This window comes from Pararge aegeria, chromosome Z (assembly GCF_905163445.1).
Source record: "Pararge aegeria chromosome Z, ilParAegt1.1, whole genome shotgun sequence".
Classification (NCBI taxonomy): domain Eukaryota; kingdom Metazoa; phylum Arthropoda; class Insecta; order Lepidoptera; family Nymphalidae; genus Pararge; species Pararge aegeria.
The window spans coordinates 10,005,001-10,019,088 of NC_053208.1; the positions used below are offsets into that span (position 1 = coordinate 10,005,001).

General features: G+C 36.1%; 1 protein-coding gene across 3 annotated transcripts in view; it reads right to left on the reverse strand.

Moving 5' to 3' along the window:
* The window catches only part of LOC120636265 (facilitated trehalose transporter Tret1-like), a 44,448-nt gene that overhangs the window by 18,920 nt on the left and 11,440 nt on the right, over nucleotides 1–14,088 (reverse strand). For all 3 annotated transcript variants that reach the window (XM_039907669.1, XM_039907671.1, XM_039907670.1), the window contains exons 2-4: nucleotides 9,289–9,412; nucleotides 3,832–3,936; nucleotides 2,044–2,246 (exon numbers count right to left, since the gene is read on the reverse strand). In XM_039907669.1, the coding sequence (XP_039763603.1) occupies nucleotides 2,044–2,246; nucleotides 3,832–3,936; nucleotides 9,289–9,412 (432 nt within the window). The remainder of the gene's footprint in view (nucleotides 1–2,043; nucleotides 2,247–3,831; nucleotides 3,937–9,288; nucleotides 9,413–14,088) is intronic.

Sequence of the window (14,088 nt, forward strand, 5' to 3'; positions counted from 1 at the left end):
ATCGAGATCTCGAGAACAAAAATAATATCCCCTGACAAGAGTTATAATTAACGTGTCCTGTGTCCACCTGCTAAAGCACGGGAACATTGAAGATCAATTTTTCAATTGAATCGCAGCGAGCAAATCCCGCGTAGGTAAGTACCGATATTCCACAAGAAAAAGAACCTAACCCCAGGGCAGGTATGGGTTAAATGGGAGGTGTGGGGGGTATGGGAGAAATGACGTAAGACCTACAAAGACATTTATTACCTAAGAAGATGATACTAGTATGACAGAACCGTTTGCATCTAGTATCATATAAGTGGGTTACGAATTGAGATAACAATCATAATATAATTGCACGAGACAAAGGATTTCTGGTATTATCACAGTAAATTACATCAATATAATCGCAATACCTGATATGCAATATTGTAACAGCCACTTACGCTTTCTCTTAATTTTTTTATCCTGACGTTACAACTTTGTCTACTTTCGAGTAGGTGTCGGTACTTAACTACTTAAACTTTAAACGTACTAACTTGCACGTGTTAGATAAAATTGAAGGTTAAAAATGTAAGTTCGAGGTTTAGATAGTGACATCGTAATTTTACCTCTAGAGATACCATCACTCATGGAATAAAGGACTTAATGTTTTTTACGGCCGACTGGCGCAGTGGGCAGCGAGACCCTTCTTACTGAGACCATGGCCGTGGGTTCGATTCCCACAACTGGAAAATGTGTCTGATGAGCACGTATGCTTTTCAGTGTCTGGTGTTTATTTTTTATTATAAGTATTTATGTATAATATATATTATTCCTAGAAATATTCATCATTAATCGTAGTAACCATAAAACAAGTTACGCTTACTTTGAGGGCGATGTGTGTATTGTCATATTATATTTATATTCATTTTATTATAAAAAGGAAACATTTGTAAATTATGAATTAATCACGCACAAAAAATCTAATAAAAAGCGGACGAAGCTGCGGGAAGCAGCTAGTACTATATAGTAATTAAATCACAAACAAAATGCCGCAGAAGAACTTTCTAACCTTTCCAACAAAAACATAACCTGAACACACGGTGTTTTTGCTGAGCAACAGCTGAACCGATTTTGATGAAACTTTTACATGAAGGCAATGAACTTCGTAAGAAGCAGTTTGGGTACTAGACTTGGGTTTAATTTTTTAACATTTACAGTGGAGAGCGTGTAATGTAAAAATACTGAACCAATTTCACCGTATATTTAGTTAAACAGAAAGAGGAGTTTGACACAGAACTATGAACATGTGTACATGGAGTTTCAACAATCACTCCAGTTTAGTAGCGATTCCCGAACAGGCGTTCCCTGGAGTCACTTCCATCCATTTAGTTCTAAACGTTTACCATAAAATGGAAAAAGTTTGTTAGCTAGTAACAAGTAAGTTCCGCAGGTGTGAAGTGAGACGTGCGCGGGGCGTTTTCACTGATTTTAGACACAATGCACGGCTTGCAATAAAGGCCGAATGAGGGTTCTGTATGTTCTTAATTCTATGAAGTTTGAGTGTTATATGTTGTATTGTAAACGGAACAGACTTTTTTTGTGGCTAACATTTATTGTTCTTTAACCGTAGATAACTGATAATTAATATGCTTAATAACGAAGCTGCGATAGCTAAGAGGGTAGGGCTTTGACATTACTCTCGGGGGGCCGAGTTCGAATCCCAGCACCTCGAAACCTCTTTAATAAGTAACGTGCATTAAATATCACTTGCATGAACGGTGGAGGAAAACATCGTGAAGAAACCTGCATACCTGTGAGTTCTTTCTTCATAATGTTCTCAAAGGTGTATGGAGAAATGGTTAAGGTGTATGAGGAGGAGTTAAGGTTATTGCGGAGTTAACCCCTTCTCATTGTGGGAAGAGACCCTTGCCCAGTGTTCCGTTAATGGGTTGATATGATGATGATGATGAATATAATACATGGATAAACGGGAAAGAACATATTAATAATAATTACCTGGTTTCCATTCGCGTAACTGCTATTTTATGAAGCAGGGTTTTAGAAAAACTTACTTACTGGTGCCTCAAGCAGCCCTCCCGATAATCCCGTGAGGAATAGTGCACCATACAAGTGGCCAACGTTGGTAGAATAATGAAACAACAGCCAGGCGATGAAGAAGGGCACGTTTACCATCTGCATAGCACGCCGACGACCAACCGGTGTCGTGACCACGCCTGACAGAGCGCAGCCGACTGGGACGATGATCAAATTTATAGAACCTGTGGAACAGTGGGAAAAATAACTTAAGGGCGCGAATGATTTTTTTTTATTATTTTTATTCTCATCTGCACGGCTAGCGTGGGCAGGAGACAATTATATCCACTTCTAGCACAGCTTTATCAACTCTCAGAGCATTGGCGCACAAGTGGAAATAATATCCAAATAATATATATATATCATAATAAACGAACGGTAAACTTCTCCTATACCCTGTTCCCGTGCTTTAGCAGGTGGACACGTTAATTATATCTATTCGCGGGATATAATTTTTGTCTCCTGTCTAGGGGAGCTCTTAGGAGAGCAAAAATATATCCCCCGTTTATATCCTCTCATAAGGGGGTACAAAAGAAAGTGGGTAGTAAATACTTAACTATCGTTGTGACAAGTGACATTCTAAAAAATAATAGATTAATAAGCTGATAATGCATTTGAAGAAAATGTGACAGATTGACATACGGAGGTGATGATGACACTTGTTAGACACGGCAAACTAAAAAAAAGACCGTGAACCACTACCGTGAAAGCATCACCGCATGACCGACTGACTGTCACCGATTTTGGTGATTTGTTTTGTTTGGAAGAGAATACTTCCGCAGAGGTTCAATTTCAATTAATTTTTTCAGCTGTTACAAGAACTACGTATAAACACAATAAGCTAGCTAACAGCCAAGGTTTTATCTCGGAGTCGATAAATGTTCTACTTTTTAACAATTAAGTACCTAATTACTAATTATTATTTGATGGCGCAGTGCTCAGCGACACTGCTTTCTGGGACCAGGGCCGTGGGTTCTCGGTTCCCACAACTTGAAATGTTTGTGTGTTGCGTAGGTATGTGTGTATTTTATAAGTATTTATCTATATATCTATATTTATAAAAGAGAAAGTGTGTGGGTATGTTCCGTATAGGCTCCGAAACGGCTGGACCGATTTCAATGAAACTAGTAAATCGAAACTAGTAAAAGTACTTAATCCTGTAAAGTTTGGTGACGATCGGAGCACTCCTAATTTTGAACTGTCAAGCTGTCAAATACAGCTTTTATTTACTATGATGATATTCTATTGTTGGGTGTACATGGGTGTAGATAATGATCTTCACCAGCTCGAGAAGAGAATAGAAGAGAATGAATACGGAGAGAAATAAATGATTTAATCTATTATGAGACTTAAATTAAAAGTTTAATGATGTAAGTTTATTGTTTAAATAAAATAAAGCAAAATCTAGCCCGGCGAAGCGGGCTGGGTACGGGTCATAAAAATTACTACTGGGTTGCATAGCTAAATTATTGTTAGATATGTGGGTTTACAGTAGAAATTCACAGTACCACCCTCTTGGAGTTAGAGAAATACAGATGCCCACCTTTAACCAGAGGTTAGGCTAAGGTATACCCATACACAAAATAATTTTGTCTATGGTATAATATTTCAGTATTATTAAAGGGGGGCTTTTATATTTAATTTTTTCCATAGGTATCTAATTATCACAATATTCATTAGATTTATAAATAAAATAAAATTAAAGAGCCTACAAAGTATCATAGCATCTACTGGTGGTATAAGAATGAAATAAAATAACAATTAACTTACTTATCCAAGATATCTCCGAGGTTTTCAAGTGTAGGATTTCACCTTCGATGGGATTTTGTACGGCGGGGATGAGAATCGTCGGGAAGCCTAGTGTCATTCCATAGCCTGAAAAAAAAACTTTTTTAAAACCTTAAAAAAACATTCAGATATCTGACGCCGCGCGTTACTTTTTATTAATTGTAAACTAACTTAATAATAACAATAATAAATCTTTTATTTGAGAATAAAACAACACATAGGAATGACGGCCGATTGGCGCAGTGGGCAGCGACCCTGCTTCCTGAGTCCAAGGCCGTGGGTTCGATTCCCACAACTGGACAATATTTGTGTGATGAACATGAATGTTTTTCATTGTCTGGGTGTTTATCTGTATATTATAACTATTTATGTGTATTATATTCATAAACAAATATTCATCAGCTGTCACTGTACCCATAACACAAGCTACGCTTACTGTAGGGCTAGATGGCGATGTGTGTATTGTCGTACTATATTTATTTATTTATTTATTAGGAGAGGCCTCTAGTCCAGCAGTCGACTGTCACAAGCTATTCATGATGTTTATCTATTATATTACAATTTTCAAAGGGGAAAGATTTGTTTGTTGATTTGTAATCCATGAACTTTGCTGAATGGATTTTAATCATTATTTTACCTAATGGTGAACTATTTTATACAAAGGTAACATAGGCTATATACTAATATATAAGTATTTAATTTTAGACTGAAATAATGGTATTTGTAAACCAAGCGAGAAGAAAAACGTTCGTGATCTGTTTTCCAGAAATACTACGTTCTACAACAATAAGGGTGTTTAATAGATTTAAAAAGTCGTTTTTCTTATCAACAATAACTACAATGCACAGGTTTGCACACACAATGAGAAAGGTTTTAGACCTTAGTCCACTACGTTGGCCTAGTGGACATTGGCGGACTTCACACACCTTTGAAAACCTTATGGAGACCGTTGAAGCAAGTGATATTTTAATTGCTAACTTAGAAAAGTTAGAGGTGCTTGCTAGGATCGAACTCGGCCCAGCCACAGTGAAGCCCAAGTCCTTACCACTGGGCTATCAGCGTTTCTCATGGGCTATCAACAACCTTTAGTTAAGAACTGCAAGTAAGTATACAAAATATTTATCGAAAAATCTGCAACTAAGCTCATACTATTATTTCTAAGATACCGTAACACATTTTTTTATATGTATATTATTGAATTTTTAAATCACAATAGACGATTAATTGACGATTTATGATTACGCAGCCTTAGTGGAGCCTTACCTGTGAGTAAAAATGAGGTAAGTATCTAGACGTGTCGTTTACTTTCAAGTACCTACCTACATACGCATCATAAAGATCTACCCTTGCTTTATAAGTTACCCTTTACCTATTAAATTAGTACCTACCATCAGATAGGGAGATGGCTAAAAGAACCCTAGAAGAATTCTCCCTCTAGGGAAGCATAAATTTATAATTATATCATCATTATTACAACCGATGGACGTAGGTGTTTTGGAGGGATTTTCAAATGCCGCGGTTTATGTTTTATGTAAAAAGTGCAAGGGTATTTAACAAATTAAAAAAAATGTGCTACGTAGGTTATATTGTTGTGAAATTATAACGATTAATTTATTGCAATGGCGCTCTTCTCGGATTCTGAAATCCTCATCAGATTCACACTACTTAATTACCGTTGTTCATGTAATATCCCAAATGCGTATCAAATAAAAAACAAAACTAAAAATATTAAATTTATTGAAATCGATACAACTTAAAAATATAATACGTGGTACGAATTTAAGGATAAAATTATTTTGATGTTGATTAATTATGTTCCAAAATACCACAGAAATTCTTAAATTACTAGATTTATTTAATATATGTGAGAATAACGTAAACCTAAAAGTTTAAATCTGGAACCTCCAAAAATAAGTACCTAATAAAATGAACATAACGATTAAGATAATAATAAAATGAATGTTACCTAACAAGTCTTTTCAAATTAAAATAGGTACGTTTTTCTTTACCCATAAAAATTACGCGAATGAGTGCAATTATTCCATGATAAAAATAAATTGTAATTTTGTTTAACTACAATTTTAACCACTTTATTTTTGTCAATAATGTATTTGTTCCCCAAAATATTCATCGTTAGTATTCATGCACTTTTTCTTCCTGAAAATTACGGCTTGCTACGTTTTTTTTTTTTTCAAATCCTGTGTGAACCGTTTCTAAAGCATGTGCTAATTATCCGTCCTTACAACTAACTCTATGACCAACATATAGTTGATTGTTTGCTTACTTAGGACATGAAGGAAGGACAAACAAACAAACACAATTACCTATTGTTTATTTATTAAAATACCTGTTGGTAAGGATTGAAATTATACGGCGGCAGTGGGTGAAATATAGGGAAGAATAGCTGATAAAAGTTTTATAGAAAAGAAAATTTTATCTGATGTTGTACGCGGACGAAGTTGCGAGAAACCGCGAGTTCAATAAAAATCAGCTAAACATGATATGAACATTTTTGTCCACGAGCGGACGTTGGTAGGTATAACATAGGTAAGTAGGTAGGTTTACGTATTGCAGGTCTTTCGTTATACTTCAAGCTAAATCATAAGCTTGGTTTTACTTAAATCGGGTCCACGTATGGATATGTATATACACGGGCTGATATCGATATATTCTTAGAATCGAATTGCAACGCAGTTGTTATTTTAGTACTTCAATGTAGGTTGGATGGATATCGGATAGCTAGAAACCTTAATCATACTTCATAACAAGCATTAACCTTATTATGACTTACATACCAAAGAACAAAACATTGATAAAGTTTCTTTATCAATGTAACCAAACTCAAAATGCAAATATATCTACAATACAGACGTTGACTACTTCAAAGATTCAGTACAAACTGATATTTAACGATCTCCGTAACGCAGCGGTGTTAGTACTATGGTTATAAGTTCGGTTTCGATTCCCAGTAGGGGCAATTTGGAAATTTATTATTTCCGAATTTTCTCTGATCTAGGCTGGTGGTTGGCTTCGGCTGTGGCTAGTTACCACTCTACCGACAAACATGTACCGGAAAACGATATAGCGTGCAGAAACCCATAAGGGTTGTGGGTTTAATGCAACTGCCATACCTCTACCGGGTTTTCCCGTTACCATCTTAGACTCCATCTGACTGCACTCCATCTGAGATTGCAGTCAAGGGCTAACTTGTAGTGGAATAAAAAAACCCACAGTGTAAATAATTGCGTGTTTTTGGAGGACTTAGACAATTTAGATTTGCAATACTACATTTTGCTTTTATTTTGTTTAGATGTAGGTATTAATGATAAATTGGAAATAAATGAAGTAAATTATTGGATAATATACCTATTATTTACCACAATAGCCAGCGAGTGTTTACATACATACTTAGTGCAAATTATTGGAGCGGATGAACATATATATAATTATGTAGTATTACTGAAGTACATTTTTGAGGCCGCAGCACAACGCGGATGCCGTCCTATAGTTGATATTTTTTGCGGTGGAACACGATTTTGTAAAATTTTAATGGATTAAATTTATTATAGTACATGCGATCAAAGTTGACCGCACTGTCACGAGTGACTGCGCATATCGCTTTTTTGGTGATGAAATCAAACGCATTATAAAATCAATGAAAATATGCTACTTTTATAGTAATGTGCTTAACAGCCTATTTATGTAGAGATTTTGCCAATTTTAATAATGTGAGTGTCATTGGTTTCCTGTTATCTTAGCGAAGTATTCGTGGCTATGCGACCTCACGAAAAAGTACCATATTTCTGACTAAAACGTTGTCTGAATAGTAAAATGTTCTCGACGGAAAAAGTATCAAAGTTTCATCGCAACGAGTAACTTTGAAAATCGCTAATTTGCAGTAAGTTGAGGGATACCGGATGTTAGCGGCCATACACGCAATTGCTTGGACCTTCTGCTGACTACCGATCCAGACTAGTTTTACGCTGTCAGTTGCAGCACCATTAGGTACTTCCGACCACTGTTTCGTGAAATATGTATCAAATTTTTATCCTCCCATCTCTGATTCCACTGTTAAGAGGCGGGTGTAGAGATACAGGTCAGCAGATTGGGATGAGATGCGTCACTTATTTTGCATCTTATCCTTGGCGGCAGTTTTTCTAATGATGACCCATCGAGCTGCGAGAGCGCCATAACAGACGTGATGCGACAGGAAATGGAATTTTTTATACCATTCTCTGACATTTCATTGTATGGCAAAACTCCCCCATGGTACAACGCTGAATGTGCTGGTGCAGAGGCACGAAAACAGTCTGCGTTTGTAGCTTGGGCAGACGCTCGGGCTCAATATATCCGCCAAGTTTTACAAGAGGGTCAAAAGGTATCGCTTCACCCGCACTAATCGCATAAGGCGTAAGCTAGCTACGTATCCCAGTGGCAGTAAAGCTTTCTCGTCGCTTGCGAAGTCGGTCGAAGCGAACTTCTGTCGTTCTTCGCTGTCGCCGCTGCAGAAACCAAATCAAAATGTGAACCAGCATGGAATACTGTAGTCACCTGTGGGATGGCTCTGCCAAGTACCAGACTGAAGCCTTAAGACTCGGTGGATCGTCGCGCCAGAAGAATCATCGGCAACGAATCTCTTACTAAGGCGAAACTACACAGCTTGCAGCCCCGACGTAATGTGGCCTGCCTGGCGGTTTTTTACAGGATATACTTTGGCGAGTGTGCTAAGGAACTTCATAATTGGTTGTTCCTCCGGCACCATTCTTCCACAGAACAGCTTGACACCGTAACGGTGGCATCCTTATGTGGTTGACATACAGGCAAAACGCACGAAGCGCTTTTTATCTACGATTCTGATACGTACCGGTAAAGTTTGGAACGCTCTTCCGGCTTCGGTGTTTCCTGATTCATACAACTTGAATGCCTTCAAGGCAAGAGTGAATAGGCATTTTCTGGACAAGCGCGCCCCAACCTAGACCGCTTCACTGCTTTACATCAGGCACGATAGTTGTCAAGCGCAAGTCTATCTAGTATAAAAAATAATGTTTTTCATAATTACACATATCTATCTAGTATCTATCTAAATATATACTAGCTGTACCCTGCCACGCTTCGCTGTGGCACATTGTGATTGAATGGTTGAGAAAAATAGATAAAAACAATCCTTGATGCATAAATTTAAGCCCGATCTTTTTGAGTTTTTGAAGCGTACACAAACCAACATAACATTTATATATATATTAACATATATGAATACTATTTAGGTATATATTATTAAAGTTTACGATTATATTTTTTATAAATTCGCTGTCACTTTTCGGACGAATTTCGTTGTTATGTGATACTCACGTATCTCAAAATAATTACACAATACATATAAGCGTAATATAGCGAAGTACTTAACTACTTAAAATCGCACTTAAATAAAAAAGCTCTTACTTATCAGCAGTAGGTTCTTTATGCTTACGGCCACAAACTGTGGTAGGGCCGTCCGGAAATTCTTCTGGTAGCCATAGTGATACATTTGATCTGCGGGACTATTTTCTTTTGTCAGTGGCGCCATCTGTAAACAACCGGTTTATTATTATTTTGAAACCGAAGCTTTGCTATTGGGATTTATTTATTTTAATATTATCCTGAAAAAGTTCTTGGTCTATTTTAAAGGAAATTATAAATAGCTTATTTCCAGTAACAAGAAACGCTAAGTACACATATTGCACCTTTTTACAAATAAAAAAAGTAGGTATCTAAATACTTATATTTAAAATTTGGATGTTCATAATTAGCTATAGTCAATCTTTATCTCGGTTAAAATCTTTGATTTCGAAAGGAGATCTTTCAAGGTGTACATAACATTTCGATGATTTCAAATCGTTCCAAATTTTATTAACCCCTTAGTTCTGACTTATGGTAGTGAATGCTAGAGACTATTACACTTAAAAACCAGCACTCTTCAAAACAAAAAATATCTAAGTGAGACTGTTGTACAAATAATTAGTTTGGCCATCCAAAGGGGCAATACTGCCAGCATCTTAGGAACTGTGCCTCGCTGCGGTGGTTTCTAAGACGTTTTAGATTTTATTTAGTTTTACATAGTTTATTTTAGGTTATATTCATAAAAGAAATAAAATGAATTACCTCTTTTCAAATTCATGTGAATTAAACAATAAGTAAGTTATTTAAACTCAATTATGCCTTACACTATTATCACCCCAAGGTTCTTATTAAATACAGTTTCTACTTCGAACGATGAATAGATAGTTTACACTTGTCTAAACAAACTCTACTTACAAAATATTACTTTTATATTGCACTGGTCACTTTTCGACTCTTTAACTGTGTCTTTACAAATACTTAAATCACTTAAATCCGTTGCTCTAATGTTGCGTCAAAAAAAAAAACCAAGTAAACTTTCAGCCGACCAACCTTAGTATTTAGAAGTTATTAATTTAATAATTTTATGTTATTATTTCGTTTATTTTACAAAACTTTTATTTAGTACACGAACGTAGCGTGTTGCGTGCAGACACCAGTAGGTTACGCTGAAGGTATCAATTGGCATACTAAACAGACGCAGCCAAATCGTTTGCACAATCCCCTTCACCGCAACCTTTGCAAAAGATTCTGTTGATGCTATACGGAGACTTATTATATTTCTCAAAACTAGTTGAGCCCCGGTAACAAGTTACACCTGCGTTAACTATGATCTATGCAGCATTTAATGCATTCTATATCGACTGACCTTCCTCAATAAACTGTCCATACAACGCACAAATATTTTTGAGAATACACCATGCAGTTCCTTAGATTGAGACGTTCAAACATAATAAATACATTTTTCAATACGCATTGGAAGATATTTAATTTATCGCGGACAAACATCATATATTTTTGACAACAAACAAAATCTTCACCTTATTTAACTTAGATAGGTATCTACTAGATATATTTATATATATAAATATATTTTTAACTATACTACCAAACCACAATAGGTTACAGACAGATATAAGAGCATTAAGAGAATAACAGAACATTAAGTAATATGTAGAATATAAAAAACGGCCTTATCGCTTCGCGGCCTTACCATGAATATATTAGTTTAATGTATTAAGTTCTAACGGTATCTAATAAGTTTAAATAAAAATACTTGTAACTAATCTTTAAATGGGCACTTAATTCATTTAAAATATAGGCAGCGTTCGATTTGTATACAATTTTTGCGTTGTAATATAGACTGACAATGATGAGATTATACACAAAATAAAGGTGTAAATTTATTATTAAATATTTTTGACCACATGGATTCATTTAGAATTATTTTAACTTTTAATTTCTTTTCATCAGCATTCTTAGCATTTCCTATAAGATATAATACCACACTATAATATAATAAAGACATTAATTTGCTGTTTCATTGAGAAGAATTCTCATTCTTTAGCGTTTATTCTAGACAAGCACGGATTGATGGATTGAGACTTCACACATTGTGGAAAGTAATGGAAGACTCTCAGACATGCAGGTTTCCTCACGATGGTTTCCTTCACCCGCAGATAACTCCAAAAAGTCAGCTCAAACTCGCACACAAAGTTTATTATGTACATATAACGAAATAATGTCATTGATTTTATTTATCGGAATGTCCTTACGTTATACAATATTAAGTGGATTATTGTATTTAGATAATACTAGTTTCAGCCTGAAATTCGAGTGCCTACTCGTGCAACAATAAAATTTAAACTAGGGCAGACTCAATTCTAATCAAATAGCCGCGGCTTGTTTGATATGGTCTTATCTAGGAACTAAAACCCACCTAGGTCCTAGTTCCATCCGGCAGTTACAGAGTCCATATTCTCTCTCTCTCTACCAGTATATAATATATTTAAATAACATTTGAATTTGAAAGGGCGGTTGTTTACAGCGCAAATTGTTATAGGTGGATTCGTTTTGCGTTAATTGAATTTGGCCACCCACCAGAAAAGACACAGAAAAGCTTAGAAGATTACAGCACCTTCGAACCGTCGAAATCTATTAACCACCCATTGACAATGATACCTACTTATCACGTAACACGTTGCTCTCATTCTCCTAGGGATCTCCGCCTTTCTTATTTGATGAGATCTCCAACTATCGCCAGTACAATAAATCTTTTTCTAAGACCTACGCTATCGTGTGTTAACGACCATTAAATCCTACCAACCTCGACGGCCGAGTGGCGCAGTGGGCAGCGACCCTGCTTTCTGAGTCCAAGGTCGTGGGTTCGATTCTCACAACTGGAAAATGTTTGTGTGATGAACATGAATGTTTTTCAGTATCTGGGTGTTTATCTGTATATTATAAGTATTTATGTGTATTATATTCATAAAAAAATATTCATCAGCTATCTTAGTACCCATAACACAAGCTACGCTTACTTTGGGGCTAGATGGCGATGTGTGTATTGTCCTAGTATATTTATTTATTTAAAAAGAAAAAAACCAGAATTGGAGGTCTTCTTTGTAAGAGGAGGCCTGTGACCAGCCGTAGGGCGTTATAAAATGTAAGTAATAGTACTTCGTAGTTACCTAATAGAGGAGCCTATAAGCAATTTGTTACACGTATTATACCTATATACATACTTCCTTCCGTTATTTTACTCAAAGTGAGTGGCCGTCTGACCTCAGTAACTCGTAGTAAGCTATAGTAGCACAAAGGTTAGGCTTTAAAAGTGATTCTCCAACCATAGTGAACTCACAGATTAAAACCATACAATATTATTAATGCGAAAGTGTTTGTCCTTACTTTACGTCCTAACTTAGCAACCAAAGAATTGTTTTTTGGCATAGATTTAGATGAAGGGACGGAGAGTAACGCAGGATACTTTTGTCCCAGGAAAACAAACGCCCACGGGATTTTTATAAGACAGTAATAAACTAAGTAGTACAAAGAACGCGGGCTAGTACAAAATATATAATTATAATGCAATGAGAAGAACAGCAGTGTTTTGACACCTTTTCTGGAAATTAACGTAATGTCAACAATTATTGCTCGATGCGATTTCTGAACGGCATATTTTTTATAGTATAGCTACGCAGTCTTTCAAAGGTCACACTCATGTACAAGTTGTTGATGGATTATCCTTGCTACTTGATTATGTTTGCTTAAGTACTTACCATTATAATGATGAGACAACCGGAAATAATATGCTTAAGAGACTCCTTGGACCATGTCACGCTCGGATATAAAAGTACCTAACGCAGAGGCATTTCATTAAATATTTCCGGTTCATAACTTCGTTTATACACACAAAAGCCTTAGTGTCGCCAAAGCGATAATCCAACTATTACCGGAATATGGCGGCATGGAGAAAGTAGTTAACTAATTTAATATTGCAGACAAACTAGTATTCTAACCGGTGCGAATATGTTGTTTTTGAATTAATTACCATTTTATCTTATTATGCCATAAATACAGATTTAGTTACTAGAAATGTTTCAAAGTACATGATACCTACTACTAAATGACCGCGAAATAATACGTCACTGCTGTCATGTCATTCGGTTAAGACCTATCTTTGTATACTAATAATTCATATGTGATTTCAAATAAACTAAATAAAGCTTTTGGCCGCGGAAAGTTCTGGTAAGGCTATGCCTCTATAATTCTCTGGTCTTTAACACAAGGTCTCGAACAAATTAAAAAAAAAGTTTTGTTTTTAGTCGCGGACGCTCTTCACTTCACTGGTACATCGAACATTTAAGAACCGATTGCAGAGTTTAATATATCGTTCCCTTACGCATTTGTAGGTGCGAACCGGTTTAAGCGATGTAAATATAGGTTATTTCGTAACACGTCATGGTCTAATGGGCTTAAGCCCTAAAAGCCCCCCATATTTTTATGAATATTATACCAATAAACTCCCAGACACTGAAAAACATTCATGTTCATCAACCAAATATTTTCCAGTTGTAGGAATCGAACCCTCAGCATTGGACTCAGCCAGCAGAGTCGCTGACTACTGCGATCGGCCGTCAAGTCGGCCATTTAGAAACAATATGTCGCTGCGATCGATTAACAACATGCTTTAGCAAGTAGAATGTCCCAGTCAGTAACTTGGGAAAATATAATGGATATTTATATCGTTTGCACCAGTAATTTGTAAGATGTACACGGTATAGCAAGAGACTCGTTCACACCTTGCGACTGTACTTGCTAGTGGAAACGCGCCAAGGTTGCATGCGATCTCCGAAATCGTCAGCT